Raw genomic sequence first — 17,451 nt, 5'->3', positions numbered from 1 at the left:
TCTACTTGTAGGGCCAATGTTCCGTTATTTATAAGAATTTAAGGTATAAGTCTAGTAACTGTGAAATGGTTTCAGTAATTATTCTTCAGCCTCAGTCATCCCTAACATCCTGTTCATAGTTCACTGTGTCATTTCCTAAATTCTGCCAGATTATACAAATGTCTAGCATTAGTAAGAGCTCTTCTTATTAGATATGAAAAAATATTTTGTAAGTTACCTGCTGTAAGGCTTCATTTACCTAACTCAGATTAGGTATGCTCTGTAAGGATTAACTCTTCCATGTTTACTTCTCTTCAATTGACATGGAAATACATTTTTTTCATAATATATCCCTATATTGCAACACTCAGTTTTATGCCATGATAAGAAATAAGTTCCTCTTCCTCATCTTTTAATATGCAGCAGATCAGGAGTAGTAAGAACTTCTAACTTTAAATTACATTTAAATTTTGTTAATGCTCCGTATGTTAACCATTCTGATGTATTTCAGAATCCTTCTGCCAGTTACAAGCGAAAGTGTGATGTTCTGTGACTCCTGCCCTTAAGTATCTATTTAAATGCCCAAGCTGATCAGCTGTCTTGGCTTAAATAAATCTGTTTGTCCAAAGACAGAATACGTGATACCACGTAAAACATTTCATTTTGAAACTGCTCTGGATAATATATGAAAAGACACTTCCCTATCACGCTGTCTTACAATCTCAGTTCTGACATCTTTATTTTCTGTTATGGCCACGGACCCCAGAGGACTACGCTTTCCTGCAGTGAAATGTGAATTCAGCTACGTAGACTGGAACACTGAAGGAGATGTAAGTCAGTCAGGGCGTTCAATGTCTCTTAAAATCCAAACCCACCTTATTGCAGGACTGGCTCCTCAGGTTGAGTGAGATCACATCCAGCTTTGTTCTGCTGTTCCCTCAAACTCCGCAGTTCCCTGAAACATTAACAGATGCAACCTTACCTCTCTCAACCCCTTTTATGCAATGTTCTCACAAAGAGGAAGAGAGGTCGCCAGGGACCTATTGCTGGCAAAGGTCAAATAAACAGTCTTTGTGTGGAAGAATGGGGTAGAGACTGCTGCATTCCCTGCTGTGCATGGATCCTCACGGACAACCTGCCATCGTGATGTCCTTCACAGGGACCGTGACATCTTCTGCAAGCATCCACAGACTCTGAACTCTCCCTCTTGAGAGGAAAGCCTCATGCTCACTGTTAGTGTGTGGGATAAACTTACCTTTTTTTCACCTTGCACTTCTCATTACTTCTGTTGCTGTGTTACTGTAATCCTCTTGAGAGTTTTGTGGCAGATACAGAATCTTCAGAGGTTTTTCAGGATACTTGAATGAGTTCTCTTTCTAAGCTTTCTAAAGGCTTTTTGCAAGACTATATCTATAACTTCTTTGCCAAGCCTGAACACAAATACTATGCTATTGTTCAGAATACCCTCTCATTTTTAAAGGCATTGGTGGTTCCCTCTCCTGTGCAGTTTGGAACTGTTATGTTAATGTTTGCATGTTTGCAGTGAGCGACAGAAAAACTGAGTATCTTCAAAAGGTGTATATCTGCAGAAGGACCAAAATCATTCCTCGAACCACTTTTTTCCCCATGTAAAGGTTTCCACTTGCATTCTTGAATGTGAATAAGAAAGAAAAAAAAAATCTTTGCAATTCGTTCTTCTTGTCTGGTATTGTAAAGGAACAGTTTTCCTACTTTCCATTATATTGCTTGATAACTTCTTTGAAAATCTGGCAGTGAGAGAAGCAGTTTAACAAAAGCCTTACCTTTGTACATAAAAAAAAAAAAAAATCGACTATCCATTAAATTAGGAAGAAATTAAAAAGATTTTTTTTTTCTTAATAAACTGGGGTCATGCTGTGCCCAGTGCTTAGCTGTAGATGTCTGTTTCTTAGGTGATCAGGTAGCCCAAGTTATATTTGATAGTCATGGACGTAGCTTGCTGTGCTTTGCCTGCTTTGGGACTGATCCTTAGCAGTTTTAGGTTGGCCTAATTTCCCTGAAGTCAGCAGCCTCATGCCCAGTTATTTTGGCTGCCGTTCTCACTTACCCTGTCTTTGCCTCATGTCCTTTTGCTGTTCTGCTCAATAAGACAACTCTGGAGGAAACTGCCTTCTTTTCACTATTTTAGCATTGCCTGATAAAAAAATACACTTATCAGTATATAAGAAGCATTATTTTAGAAATTCTATAAGGAAAGTATTTTCACAGTCAGTTAATTTTATGTATATAAGTAAATATAAGTAAATAAATATGTAAATACATATAAATACAATACATGTGTTATTTATACATAAATATAATATTCTGTTTAGGTATTCTATGTAAGTAAATGGGAAAGAGTAGTAGCTGCTCAGACAGAAGGGGCATGTTACATCCCTGCTCTTGGCCAGAATGTGGGAAGTAAACTCTTTTCCCATCGTACAGAAACTTCAAAGAGCACTAGGGGATAGAGCACAAACTGGGGGTATTCCTCAGTGTGTATCTATCTGTATATTAGGGGATGCACGTGATGTGCATTTGAGCAAAAGCAGAATCTAGGCCAAAATTTCTTGGAAGACTAGGATCCTGGAGCATACCTGATGTCATAGGGATAGCAAGGAAAAGGAATGCCTAGAATTAAGCTTACATAGTTTTCTGAGAGACTAAAATCATTATTAAGCATGAGTGTAATCTGACTGTGGTAAACCTTTTCCAGTGCATTTTCAGTACACTGTGGAAGATACAGACTGATCACAGCTTAATGAGAGTTTCTTCCAGAGATTTTTTTCACTGCTATTATGAATACCTAGAGAGGGACGTCCAAACACTTATTAAGCTGCATGATTACGTACCATAAGAAGATTTTACTCTTCTTAACAGGGTTGGACAAGTTATTACCATCAAAGCAAAAGTGAACAGAGCATTCAACACCAGCATGGAGGTAAGAGATCATCACTGTTATTTCTAATGATGCTTAATGAACAGGGGGAGAGAGATGGGAGGAGAAGAGAAATGAAACAAGGATCCAGTCTTACTAGTTCCAGAAGGATGTAGTGCAGAAATCTAAACAACAGCGCTGCCTAATGAAAATCTGGTTTCATAATGACTATTTTAATTGCATATTGCCTGTTAAATAATCTGTGTCAAAATAGCAACTGGACCCTGAAGACTTAAAATACTTGGCAGGTATACTGGACAGGTTGGCGTAGTTGGTGTTCGTCCAGTCCAAAGCCGTTAACCTCTAAGTAATCTCCAGATCAGAGCCAGGCTCTACTGAATAGGTGGACTTCTAAGTATTTTTGAAACTTTTGATATAAAAAAAACACAACTTCTCTCAGCTAGTTGTGCACATGTTATTACTCTTCATATTGTAATAATGTATTGTCCAATTACTTGAAATAAGAATGGAACAATATGAGTATATTAATTAGTATTAATGGAAAAGGTGCATATCCTAGAGAATGTATTCCAGAAGGCTCTAAAGTTCACAAAAATCAAAAGATTTGATGCACATCAGAATGTCAAATGAAGTGCTTCCCCTTTAAGTGTTTCATTGTATTCTGTGTCTTTATAAAGACTTCACTGTTCATACAGATCTTAGATTCAGAGGTAGACTCCCAATGGCACACAAATAAATGGAAATGGATACCCATAAAACTAAATCTAAATGTTTTCCTGTTTTTTATTTTACCCTTACAGATGGTTTGAAACATCTATATACAGCTGTGCTAAAGGGCTTTTCAGAGGCCAGAGAATATTGTGATGTTCATGTATGTTCAGGGCTCTATCAGTGATAGCAGATCAGGCTTTTTACCTTTTTTTAGGCTTTTTACCTTTTACCTTAGGTTTCAGAGACAGGACATGATTAATTTGATAAACAGTGCTCTGCTTTATCTGAACTCAGTGGATGATGGTGTAATTACTTTTTTCTCCCTTTCTCCCACTACCTTCTTCCTTGTAGGTTGGCATCAAGGTTACAGTAGAGGACGTTTTGACAAATGTTGAAAAAATCGTGAGTGTGGCATATGCGACATATGTAGCCAAACCAGTCGGTGCTAAAAAGGTATTCTTTCTATTTTGTTCTATGCTTGACGTTACTGGGACTATATTTCTGTGAAATAGCCCTCCTCTGATTGTGAAACACAGGAAAATGATGATACCTGTTCATTCTGATCAATGACAGAAAAATAGCATGAACTCCAGAAAACAGGGAGATCTTTTTTTTCCACAACTGATATGATTTTTTTAGGCTTTTTTATTGTTTCCACTTTCTCCTGCACATTTACTAGTAGTAGAACTGGTGCTGTTATGGGGACTGCAATATTGCCACAGGCAAGCATTGGAAAAGAAATTCCTATGAGTTTGCACCACCTCTCTCCTTTTCAGAAGCAGATCAATATACATACAAGGGTTTGGGGGAGGGTGGGGTCCTTTTTTTTTTCATTCTTCCCACTCCCTTTTGAGGAGGTGGTCCAGAGTCATCACTACTCAGGTAGAACACATTTTTAAGCTAGCTTCCAACCTAAATTAATTCTTCAGCATTAATGTTAAATGGTTTGCATGCCACTGTTGTCTCTTCTCCCCAGTGTTGGGATCCTTGGAGGTGTTTAGAAACCAGTCACAGTGCTGTTTGGCTTTCACAGTGAAGGCACAGTTTTTCTAAAGTGTTCGTGTGGGAAAGGCCGTATATTCCTCAGATATTCTTAATGAACTCCCTTTGTGTACAGTCTACTTTCTAACACAAGTTACTAGTATCACAATCATAGACTTTCCAGTTTCTTTTAACATATTATAAAAGTGCATCTGCCTCACTAATATCCACTGCTGATTGGCAGACAGTTGTCGTCACGTGAGCAATTTGATACATCCAGTCATTTCTTTCCTTTTCTGCAATGATATAGTGCAGTTTGCTGAAGAAACAAATTAGTTCAGTTTTACCAAAACTAAAGCTTAGCTTGTCTCTGAAAGGTTAATGGCTAAGGTTAGCTTGAGAGCACTAAAATATAAAGTAAGGATTGTTTATTACTAATTTGATATCACATCTGTGGCACCTTATGCCCAAATTTCCAGGGAGATTATTTACAGATTAAATTTGTGATGATTAACTAAGCTTAAGACAGGACTGCCCAGAGCGAGTTTCAGATTTCAGTTCTAATTTCATTGGAAATTAGAGTATTGGAGAAGTTAACATTTTTTCAAACCTGCTTTTTGAACAATTGTTGCTAAAGCTGTGCAGAGAGCAACAGTATACATTCACCATCTTAATCTTCTAGCTCAGCCATTTGGAAAAAGCTGGGAAGTTCTTGAGTAGGGTCAGAGACAAGGCAAGTAAACTGGAAGAGTGTTCAGTGAAGACTCGAAGACTGAGAAATAGTAGCAGCAGGCTGTAAAATGTTGGTTTTGTCTGCGTTACATTGCTTGTGCATTATTTTAAGGTTTCTGAAATTAGATCTTGTAAGTAAATGACACAAGTGTCTGTTCAGTAGCACCTCTCAGTATTTATCTAAATGTAAGACTTTTCAGAAGCCAGTATGGGACTGGATTCATTTTTTTCCCTGCGCTGACATACATGGCAATTTGCATTTGAGCACAAGTAGCGTTTAGGGCATAAATCATTTACTAGTAAAGGAAATTCTTAACTCTGAGAGTGGTGAGGTACTGGAGCAGGTTGCCCAGGGAAGCTGTGGGTGCCCCATCCCTTGAGGTGCTCAAGGCCAGGCTGGATGGGGCTTTGGGCAACCTGATCTAGTGGGAGGTGTCCCTGACTATGGCAGGGGGGTTGGAACCAGATGGTCTTTCAGATCCCTTCCAACCCAAACCATCCTATGGTTCTGTGCTTCTACGAAATGTATGTAGTCTGAAGCCACACCAAGTGCTATGTGTTCATGCATTTCTCCTCCACCTCAGAAAACCAGTAGTCCTTTTAAAACAGGTCTTCAGATAGTTGGGGATAGACAGAATAGGCCACGTGAGTATGAGTGAATTTTAAGAGTGCAGGCTATTTGAAGGAGACTTAGTGAAAGAGAATGGGCTCTGGGGTACACTTCCATGCATTAAGAAAAAAAGTATTGCACCACTGCTCAGTGCAACTGTTTTTTTTTTCTAAAAAGAAAATTCTGTACTCAAATGTTCTTGAGTATAGATTTGTTGTTGTTGTTTTCTTTGTTGTTGCTGTTGTTTTTTAAATGAGGACTGTCTTAAACTGTAAGTGCTCTTCTGAATCTTTGTATTAAGAAGTCAAAAGCCTGTTGTGTGTGAGTTTTAACAAATGACTCTGAAAGGATAATGCAGAATCTCTTGAACTTTAACTCTGCGCATGTTTGTATTAATGACACTTGTCTTCTTGGAGAGTTGATAGCAAAAGATTATAGAAAATGCTGATGCCATTTTAAGTTCAAAGTGCATGGTATGATTGTGGAATTGAGAACTTTTTTTTTTTTTTCCATTTTCATAGATTGAACTAGAACCTGTGCAGCTTCTGTCTACAGAAGACCATCTGGAGCACACCCTGGCTACTGAGAGAAGAAGAATCCGACTGGGCTATGAACAGGTCTTTCAGAACCTAATGCAGGAGAGTAATAAGGAAGGTGATTACTGTGGTCATTATAGAAGATGGAACAAATAACATAAGGGAGGGAGAAAAAAAAAACAGTCCAAACAGCTGAGTGTAGCTCCGTGAGGTGGTGGTGTCAGGTAGAAAAGGGTGTATCAGATTTTGTGAGTCTGCATAGGACAGTTGTACTAATAGAGTACCATTTATTTGTCTTTCACAAATTCTAAATCTAAAATGCAGGATTGAATGCTAAGCACACGTTAAATAGATGTAAAATGCAGATCTTGTTGCTTATACATCTAAGATTTAACAGTAAATGCAGATCTTTGCAATACAGTAATAGAGTTCTATAACATCGGTTATAATGTAGACAGAAGGATGAAATTCATTTGGGATTATGGCTGTCTTTGCAAGAAACCTCAAAGGGCTATGTTCATGCTGTGAGAACGTTCCCAACAAGCAGGTGAAACTTCATTAGATGGTGGTTAAAACAAGTAAAGAAAAAAAAAATAAACTCCTCAGGACCAAATTAGAAAAGCTGGTCCAAGGCACTAGTTCATCTTAATTTCTGGTAGAAATCTCTGTTCTTAAAGACCACTGTTCTTCCAAGTTGCTGTATTCCCCTGCAAAAGAAGTTATTAACAAACAGTTAGGAAATCTGCTGATACCTGGAAAATCTGAGCTGTAACTGTATCTGAACAGCAGTCATTATTATGTGTCTGTCTTCACTGAGGAAGGATGAAACCTCTTGTAAATATAAATTAGAGTCTTAACAACTTAATTAGACTGTGTAGGGGCTACTGCAAGCAAATAGCTTATTTTTATTGCTCACCACCCGCTGACCGATACCCAGCTTATCCCCAAGCAGCTGGCCCCCCTATCTGGGCCAGCCACCCCTATATATTGTTCAGCATGACGTCAGATGGTATGGAATACCCCTTTGGCCAGTTTGGGTCATCTGTCCTGGGTCTGTCCCCTCCCAGCTCCTGCTGCAACCCCAGCCTGCCCACTGGCAGGACAGAGTGAGGAGCTGAAAAGTCCTTGGCTTGGTGTAAGCACTGCTCTGCAACAATTAAAAGATCAGCAGGTTATCAGCACTCTTCTCATCCTAATCCAAAACATAGCACCCTACCAGCTACTAGGAAGAAAATTGACTCCAGGACAGTCCTCATGGCAACTGCCTCATAGGAAGTGGTTTAATACCATGAAAGAGAAATCAAAAGTTGATGAATTTGGTTTCCACTACCTTGCCTGGAGACTTCCTAGAAGGATCTGATCACCATAAACAGAGATTTAACTATTTTAGGGGGTAGAGCAAGCAAAACAGGGGAAAGAGAAGAAAATACTGCATTAGTGGCTGCCAGGTAGCATGTTCAGAAAGTGAAGTTTGTCTTCTGAGTAGATCTTATGCAACAACTTAAGTAGGTCCAAAGTGCAAGTTAGTCAGATGTGTCCACACGTTTATATAATCATAAAGGTAGTTAATTAGGGCAAAAATCTAAAGTACAATTCAGGTCAAGTAGCATGTAGCATGAATGTGCTCTTTGTAAATAACTGACACCATCTCATGCCTAAAGGGACTCTTGGAAAATATATCTGAAAAAGCAAAGAGTACAGTAAGGATGTTTGGCTAAGCATTTGGAAGTGGAATTGGAACCACTCAAATAACAGAAAGTGGTCACTGTTTCAGATCAATAGTCTCTTCTTAGTGTGTCCACTCTATACTCTTTCTAGTAATCACAAAATTTGTAAGTAAAAGGCTATGAAATAAGCATGTCATACTATAACCTTAATTAGACAGATTTGCACGGGTGCCCATCATACATGATGGGCAAAGTCTATGAGAGGTATTTGAATAAGTGATAAACTGCTGTAACAACATCTGTTAAAGGTCATGCAGAGCAACCAAGGATAACCAGAAGCACAAGCTGAGAAAGTTGGCTGCCTGTGTTCGTAGCTAACGTGAGTTTCACAGTTACTGCTTCTGGTGCAGCATCTTTAAAGGATCCTTTCAAGGAAGGATCTCTGTGCTGCCATAGCGCTGAGGGGTGCACCACCCCCCACCTCTCAGGTCTTGTGGAAGAACAGAGGAAATCATCATCATCTTGCTACCCTTGGAAAGATCAGAGGCCTTCCTGTATCTTCCTTTTTTTTCCATTTTTTTTTCTTTTCAGTGTGTCTAAAGCAAATGGCACACTTTGGTAACTGGTAGTATCTTGGTTATCAGAGCTAACCAGCTGAAATAATTCATTATATATTGCTTCCATATTTCAGATATTTTTAAAGAGGAAGATGCAGTTTCAACTGACCTCACTCATGTGCAGAGTATTGAGCTTGTCCAGCCTCCTCATGCAAACCATCATGGAAACACTTTTGGTGGCCAGATCATGGCTTGGATGGAGACAGTGGCAAGTATTTCAGCAAGGTACTGTTCTACATCAGAGTCTTTGTATGTGTTTCTAGAAGGATGTGTATGCTTCCATTTTAATACTAAAGGTGTCAACGGGATTTATTTTATGAAAACAGCAGACCCAAATCCTTTTGACTTTCCTTCTTAAGATTGCAGGAGGCCTTTAAACGATTTCCGTGGTACATTTCCCACAGCATGCCACGCCACTGTGGGAGTCATGTTTTGTTCTCTCTCTGTTATATATGCAGAGCCTAAGGCAAAAGAGTCCGTATTATTTGCCTGAAACTCCCTGCAGAAAGTCAGCATTAGAAATAGGAATAGAAACTCAGCCTCCTTGTGATTGGTGCGTTGTTTTAAAAACAGAGCCAGTCATTAAGTTAGAGTAAAACTGACACGAGCCCTGTATTAATTGGTAGCCCAAAACAGAGAGCCTTCTAGATGTTATTGTGCAGATCCTCATGCCAGAGTAAGAATCAGAAGAAACATGTGCTGTTTTATTGGTGCTTATGCTGAAGGTATGCATAAACGCCTGCAAGTCACTTAGTCATTCAGACCCCCTGTGTCCCACATCCTGTGAATTCTAATATTGTTAGTAGTTCAATGTGCTCTGACATCTTCAGGTAGTAAGTACAAAATATTTTTATGAAACTGCCTCTAAGTAAGGCCTGGGCATATTGTCATTTGATTTCTCTTCATCTGAAATTGAGCAGTTGTTTGTCTCCCTCCTTGTTCTTGGACCGTATACAAAGCTTCTTTGTAAGCAACACTTGAATTTCAGTTTGAATTTTCCTTGCATACCAAGTGACCTATTTCATTGCCGGGATGTTAGATTAGTTTTTTTAACTTTAATAATTAAATGACTTTCCCACTCATTATTCATGTAGTTTTGACTTGTAGGCAGTAGCTATACTGGTAGCAACAGATTTTCTTTAGTGTTTGGATAAACAACTTGCTTTATTAACATAAGAATGCACTGACCTTACCCCATTGTGTAATTTCATTGGCTTCAAAGGAGTTGTTTCAGATTTGTGCCGTAATCTGACCCAAAATATTTGCCTGTTTTCATTTGATAAATGTGACGTACAGAGAGTCACATTTATGTTTAAAAAGTGAAGGGAATCACCGGCGGAGCAAGTAGGGAAAACACTTTCTTTGGAATAATGAATGTCTAACATGATTTGTTGTGCAAAAAAATTCAAGAATAACAGTTGATGACAGAAGAATGTTGAAAACAGAGATGCTGTAGTTTGTTTGTGAAACAGCTAGTCTCATTACAAACCTTTTGTGAGGCCACTCATAATTAGATCTGACCTTTGAAGTTAAGAGTTGCTATGGCCACAAATTCTGAAAGAAATGGAGGAGAAGGGCCAACATTTGAAAAGTAAATTTGTAAGGGCATTGTAAAGGTTACTCACCCTCTTTCCCCCCACCTTTCTGTCTGGACAATGGATGAAAATCTTACAGATAGTAGTAAAGCTATCTGAATATTCGTTTGAACTGGATTGGTTGTTTCTTATGTCTTCAACTTCCAGTAAAAGTATTCAGAACACAGTTTTCCAGGAAGAACAGAATAATTATGCCAAATTTCTGTTCAGTTCTTCTCTTTATTTTCAATAATACTGTATTTGCATCTTTATTGTGAACTTTGTAAATGAGATAACCATTTAGTGTTTTAAATCAGAAGAGCAAATTATTTTTAATGAAATTACAAAGTCATTTGAATGTCTGAGTCTATTAAAAAGATGTACCAGTCAATTAATTAGCAACAGATAATTGTGTGCATTTAACAATACTGGTACATTAGTTTGCAGAGTGCAATTGAGCTAAAAGCTAAGAACACTACATAACTGTATTTTCAAGTATAAAAACTGCACAGTGAAAATCTATTCTCAGATGTGCATACCTAATTCTTACTGAGGAGTTACACAAACATGCATGAGGATAGAGAATATTTTCTCTAAGTCTAAAAACGCATGACATTATTACATATTGTTCTTTATTCATGTGGTGCACAAAGATATCTGGGGGACCTTTATTACACTTCCAACTGCTGAAAAAACCAAAATTTTGCCCACTCTGGAGAGATTGCAGACTATACCCTCCCACTGCCACAAACTCTGAAGTTGTATTGAATCATAGAGCAGCCCAGGTTGGAAGGGGCCTCAAAGGTCATCACATCCAACCTTTTCTGGGAAATGGGAGTCTAGATGAGATTGTCTAGTGCCAGGTCCTGGGGTGCAATAACCCCAAGCAGAGCTACAGGCTGGGAGATGAGTGGCTGGAGAGCTGCCTGGCGGAGAAGGACCTGGGAGTGATGGTGGATAGTCGGCTGAATATGAGCCAGCAGTGTGCTCAGGTGGCCAAGAAGGCCAACGGCATCCTGGCTTGTATCAGAAACAGTGTGACCAGCAGGGCTAGGGAGGTGATCGTCCCCCTGTACTCAGCTCTGGTGAGGCCGCACCTCGAGTACTGTGTTCAGTTTTGGGCCCCTCGCTACAAGAAGGACATGGAGGTGCTTGAGCGGGTGCAGAGAAGGGCGACGAAGCTGGTGAGGGGCCTGGAGAACAAGTCCTACGAGGAGCGGCTGAGGGAGCTGGGCTTGTTCAGCCTGGAGAAAAGGAGGCTCAGGGGCGACCTTATCGCTCTCTATGGGTACCTCAAGGGAGGCTGTAGCGAGGTGGGGGTTGGCCTGTTCTCCCACGTGCCTGGTGACAGGATGAGGGGGAATGGGCTTAAGTTGAGCCAGGGGAATTTTAGGTTAGATGTTAGGAAGAACTTCTTCACTGAAAGGGTTGTGAGGCACTGGAACAGGCTGCCCAGGGAAGTGATTGAGTCACCATCCCTGGAGGTCTTTAAAAGATGTTTAGATGTAGAGCTTAGGGAAATGGTTTAGTGGAGGACTGTTAGTGTTAGGTCAGAGGTTGGACTTGGTGATCTTGGAAGTCTCTTCCAAACTAGAAATTCTGTGATTCTGTCCAACTACATCTTGAAAGCCTCCAGTGATGGGGATTCCACCACATTGGTGGGAATGTTGTTCCAGTGATTCGTTGTTCTCACTGTAAAAAAAAATAAATTAATTTGTCAAGACAAAACCTCTTTGAGTGCAACTTGTACCCATTACCTTTGTCTTCTCCATGTGTCTCCTTGAGAAAGAGAGCCTCTGTCTTTGTTACAGTCGGACTTTAAATACTGGGATACTCTCATTAAATTCTCCATGAGCCTTCTCTTCTCCAGGGTGAAAAAAAACAGCTCCTCCAGCATTTCCTCAAAGAGCAAGTTCTCCAACTCTTTGATCATCTCCATGGCCCTCTTTTGAACCCTTTCCAGTCTATCTGCCTCTTTTTTGAATCACAGGAACCAGAACTGGACACAGTATTCCAGGCACATCCTGCAGTATCTGTACTGCAGACATTTTTTTCTGGCATGCCTGTGAAGGTCAGAGAAGCGGTAGGTTGTTGCAGTTCCTTTCCACAGGTGACACAATATTGCAGAAATATTCTTTCTATTCTGTTTCTCCACTGCACTAGCCCAAAAAACAGCTTTGCTCATGTACTTCTGGAAGGGATAGTCTCCTGGCACTACACCAGCAAAGTTTTACCAGAGTGGCTACAGACTATTTCACAAGCAGTTCGAAGAGCCCCAGTAGGACAGCTCAGCTAAACTTGACTGCATGTAATTGAATATACTATAGGATCAGAAAATATCAGTAAGATATGTGTTTATATGATGCCTACCCTCATCTTCTGAAATTTAGCGAACATGTTGTCTGAATTGATAAGGGATCAATTCAAAATCTTGCTGTCCCATTGTATATGCAAAAATGTCCTTCCAAGCTCAGACCAAATTAAATACATATACATGCATCTGGTAGTTTTAAGAGTAGTTTTTTCACTTCATATAATACTAGTAGAAAGCATTGACAAAAAAAAATAAAAAGAAGTATCAGTATTCAAAAGAAGAGATTCACATTGCTTTGCTTGAACACTGTTTCTGGTGCTGAACCTTTCTGCTCAGGTTTCTTTATTTGTGTAAAGGGTTTATGATCAGGCATTTCTACATACTGAGCAATATCCTACTCCCTATACAATAATGTAGAAGTTAATGAAACTCTTTGTGAAGCAGGTGGTTACTCTGTAGGTAAGGGATTCATGGTCTGGCACCAAAAGAAGGTAATAACAAGCAGTGAGAATCAATTAGTCAGTGTTTGTAAAGTGTGTTGAAAATGAAGCAGCATGACATAAGTGGTGTTATTATGTTTGAAGCTTGAATTATATGCTCCTGGAGCTGAACATGTTAACTATATTTCAGTGGGTTATGGAATAAATTAGTGTAATACAGTGAGTGGTCTTTAGGCTGTGGAAACCTTGTTGCTCTAATCATTACCCCTTTCAAACCTAACAAAGGAGGTTCTTTCATGTGACTGTGTGTTTTGCTCTCTGTCTCACGGGGTTTCTTTTTCAGCCGCCTTTGTCGTTCATATCCCATCCTGAAATCGGTCAATATGTTTAAATTCTGGGGACCATCCGTTGTGGGTGACCGCCTTGTCTTCAATGCAATTGTGAACAACACATTTCAGAACAGGTGAAACTCCTTATATGCTTATCTTCCTAGGTAAAGTTCCTTATATGCTTGTCTTCCTTGACTTCTCCAGCACCAGCCTAACTGCATTTTTTAGCTATTAGTAGGATTTGTCTTACTGAATGAATAATTTTGCAGCTGGGCTTTGGAGGATATATCTCTATATATGTGTATGTGTATCGATTGATCTGTCGATCTGTCTCGTTTTCCTTTTTTTTTAACTTCTCTTTTTTTTTTTTAATTATTCTCTGATTTTCAAGATTTAAAGATCATTCATAGCCAAATTGCAATCCTTCAAATTATGACTGTAAAATTCACTCTGAAATTCAGTGATTTTCAGGGGATTATAGAATCATAGAATATCACAAGTTTCAAAGGACCCATGAGGATCATTAAGTCCAACTCCTGCCTTCACACAGGACCACCCAAAAAGCAGAGCCTACATCTGACAGCGCTGTCCAAACACTCCTTGAACTCTGGCAGCTCAGTGCTGTGCCCACTGCCCTGGGCAGCCTGTCCCAGTGCCCGACCCCCTCTGGATGCAGACCCTTTCCCTCACACCCAGCCTGACCCTGCCCTGTCCCAGCTCCATGCCGTCCCCTCGGGTCCTGTCGCTGTCCCCAGAGAGCAGAGCTCAGCGCCTGCCCCTCCGCTCCCCTCCTGAGGCAGCTGCAGGCCGCCATCAGGCCTCCCCTCAGCCTGCTCTGCTCGGGGCTGAGCAAACCCAGGGACCTCAGCCACTCCTCATACATCTTGCTTTCCAGACCTCCTCCATCTTAGTTGCCTTCCTTTGGACACTCTTAATAGTTTTATGTCCTCATACTGTGGTGCCCAAGACTGCACACAGTACTGGAGGTGCGGCTGCACCAGCACAGAAGAGAGCAGGACAATCCCTTCCCTCGACCAGCTAGCAATGCTGTGCCTGATGCCCCTCAGGGTAAGGTTGGCCCTCCTGGCTGCCATGGCACACCACTGGCTCACATTCAACTTGCTGTTGGCCAGAACCTCCAGACCCCTTTCTATGGGGCTGCTCTCCAGCCTCTCATCCCCTAGTCTGTATGTATAGCCAGGATAGCCCCCTCATGCTGTGCTTCTGCTGAATGTCACATCAATGCTGTATTGTTCACTTTTGCCCTGTGCTCACACATTGTGCACACTAGTGTTCATATTTTGCTAATTAACTCACTTTCTTCTGTTTTTACCCATGCTATGTGTCTTTTATTTCTAAAATGTGTCTGTCCAGACTGCGTAATTTATTTTTTATACTGCAGAAAGTATTTAAGTCAGGCTTCCTGTACACAGGAAAGTATATAGCAGTCCTTTTTAGTTTGCCTTAGGGCTGCTTCTGCATCACTTGTGGTAGTTCAGTAATTAATCTGAACTCTTATTTCAGTGTAGAGGTTGGTGTCCGCGTTGAGGCGTATAACTGTGAAGAATGGATCAAGGACCAAGCACGGCATATTAACAGTGCATTTCTCATTTTCAATGCTGTGAATGAAAAAGGAGAGCTGCTCACCTTCCCTGGAGTTAAACCTACTACAAAGGTCAGCTTTTATCCTCAGGAGGAGGATGAATGCATACATGCAACAACGTGGTCCGACCCAGCACACTGCATGTCCCACAGCTGGCCACTATAGCCTTGCTGGAAAAGCAAAGATTAACTGAGGCTATTCACTGAAATGCATCTTCTTGCAGAAGAGAAAGCCTCTGAAACATGAAATGTTTGCTTTTGAGTGAGAAATTCATCATTATTAACTTCAGACGTCCAAAACTGAGGAGTGTGGAGGGTGGTCATCATTAGAACTTCTGTAGTTAGTGGATGGAGAGGGAGGAAGAATCTACCAGTTGCAGATTCTCCATCTGTCTTGTATTGTCTCCACTGACTGTAGAAAATGCCTTGGCAGCAAGAAACTGACAAAACTCTGAAGTGTTAAATGAATAGTTATTTTTAGAAACCCTTAAGGAAGATGAGGAATAGAGTTAGGGAGAAGTCCATGGGAAACAAATCCCATACACAGGCAGGCTTTCCAGTTCCTTTGGCATGGAGATATAAGCAGGTGAACCTGAAAGAAGTTCACTAAGCAATCAGAGCAGTGTGAATACTCTTGCTGAATTATTTGCTGTGATATCACCTGTCATTAACTTAATGCTCCAATGAATTAGATTTTTAGAAAGCCAGCAAAGGCAGAAGCGAAATAATTATTCAACATCACTGTCTTTACATTTTGTAGGATGCCAGCTGGGCAAATAAATCAAGGTATCCTATATACCAGGTGAAGCTGTAATGTTCATTACTGCCTGTGATTGACTGTTTCCAGAGGATAGACTGTCTGACTCTTCCTCTTTTAAAATACAGGGGAAAAACAAACAAACAAACACAAAAACACAACAGCTTAACTTGTGCCAGAAAAGCAGTGGTTCCCTTCAAGACCTGACTAGAGGAGCATCCACAAACAGTCAGGATAGGAGAATAGGAACATTCCAATTCCTCCACAGTCAAGCAGACCACTCTGAGAAAAACAGAGCATATGCTCCAAATAGCTTAAACTTGGTGGTTTATACTTGGCAGAAGATGGTTTGAATAGTGGTCGTTTCACTGAAAATGGCATCTGAAAGCATTAAATAGTTTGTGTTTTAAAGAAGGTTAAAATACAGTAATCTGGAGAGACAGATTAGAGTCTGTACAGATAAGTCCAGGAGAAGCTGTGTTTCAGCTCCTAAAAGCAAAGAAAAAGTACTTTCCAAAGTTGCATATCATTCAGAATAAAAAGTCCTATTCACCTTTGACAATGCAGTCTATGCTCTTGGGCCACTTCCATACTTCAGAAAAAATCCATTCTGTCAGAGTAAGGGAAGGGAAAGACCTGCTACCTTGATGGGTGGGCCACATCTGTTTGCAATGAATTTGCTCTGTGCACAAGATGAGTGTGCACTTAAAAAGAAATTCTTCCGTACCTCTAGCATGCTTTGAACACTAGATGATAGTGAATTGGATTTGTTAGGTGGCACATACAAGAAGGAGTGGAACATGTTGTGGTGTGTGTCTGGCTGCCCCTGCTTCAGGACCAAAGTGCTAGGGGTATGCTGCTGTGATACAACTTTTTTATTGGATTGTTTTTGCAAATTTGAGGGAATATTGTCAAGTCAGAAGTAAAGCACTGACTCAGGTTAATCTGGGGAAAGTCCAACGTACAGAGTACAGTTCTTTATTTCTTTGTAATGCATCCCTGGCATTTGTCCATCTGTAATATTTTTAGTTTGTTTGTTTTTGTGTGTGCCCTAAAATAATCATGTGTCACTCATGTGTCGCTGTCTTTGGCTTACTTTTGATAAAGGACAGTGTGAGGCGGTACCACGGAGCCATTGCCCGAAGGAGAATTCGACTAGCCAGGTACAGCTGGGCTACAAAGAAAACTTGATTTTGAAAACTTACATTTTTTTTTAAAAAATGTAAGTTTTAAACCACGACACATGTCCAGAAAACGTGATCATTCATTAAGAAGTCAATGTCTGCTTAAACATAACTGCTTTGTTGCCTAATTTTCTAGACCACTTTGCCTGAGTTGCACTGAAATTATTAAGGGCTACTCATCCCATAAGCAGTTTGTTCTTTGTGGTATTTTGTTTCCCAGTCACTCTTGTGAAGAAAAATGAGTTATTGCAAGTGAAAAAATCACATTGCAATTCACAATTTCACATTGCAAGTGAAAATTGATAAAATATTTCTAAAGCGTTTAGAAAACACTTAAACCTGTAGAAGTGTTTGATGTTAGCACACATAGAAGAAAGTGTAAATAACCACTGTATTATTTTGCTTTTGAACTTTGCTTTAGAAAGTGTATGCTCTCTGCTAAAGAAGACAAACCATCTGACCCCTGGGAGAGAAGCAACCAGGTAATCTTTAAATTGTGTC

At 40.1% G+C, this 17,451-nt stretch overlaps 1 protein-coding gene across 2 annotated transcripts in view; it reads left to right on the top strand.

The window, feature by feature from the left end:
• The window catches only part of ACOT12 (acyl-CoA thioesterase 12), a 32,588-nt gene that overhangs the window by 4,085 nt on the left and 11,052 nt on the right, over window positions 1-17,451 (top strand). Inside the window, exons 1-9 of one of the 2 annotated variants that reach the window (XM_032206763.1) lie at window positions 772-809; window positions 2,878-2,938; window positions 3,959-4,060; window positions 6,452-6,584; window positions 8,825-8,975; window positions 13,422-13,541; window positions 14,932-15,082; window positions 16,874-16,929; window positions 17,372-17,432. In XM_032206763.1, coding sequence (XP_032062654.1) covers window positions 808-809; window positions 2,878-2,938; window positions 3,959-4,060; window positions 6,452-6,584; window positions 8,825-8,975; window positions 13,422-13,541; window positions 14,932-15,082; window positions 16,874-16,929; window positions 17,372-17,432 — 837 coding nt within the window. In that variant the 5' untranslated portion in view covers window positions 772-807. Of the gene's footprint in view, window positions 1-771; window positions 810-2,877; window positions 2,939-3,958; window positions 4,061-6,451; window positions 6,585-8,824; window positions 8,976-13,421; window positions 13,542-14,931; window positions 15,083-16,873; window positions 16,930-17,371; window positions 17,433-17,451 lie in introns of those variants that run through there. The other variant, XM_032206762.1, reaches the window with a different exon arrangement.

Source organism: Aythya fuligula, chromosome Z, assembly GCF_009819795.1.
Source record: "Aythya fuligula isolate bAytFul2 chromosome Z, bAytFul2.pri, whole genome shotgun sequence".
NCBI lineage: Eukaryota > Metazoa > Chordata > Aves > Anseriformes > Anatidae > Aythya > Aythya fuligula.
The sequence above is the reverse complement of the archived record's forward strand: the minus strand, read 5'-3'. Positions and strand labels throughout refer to the sequence as shown.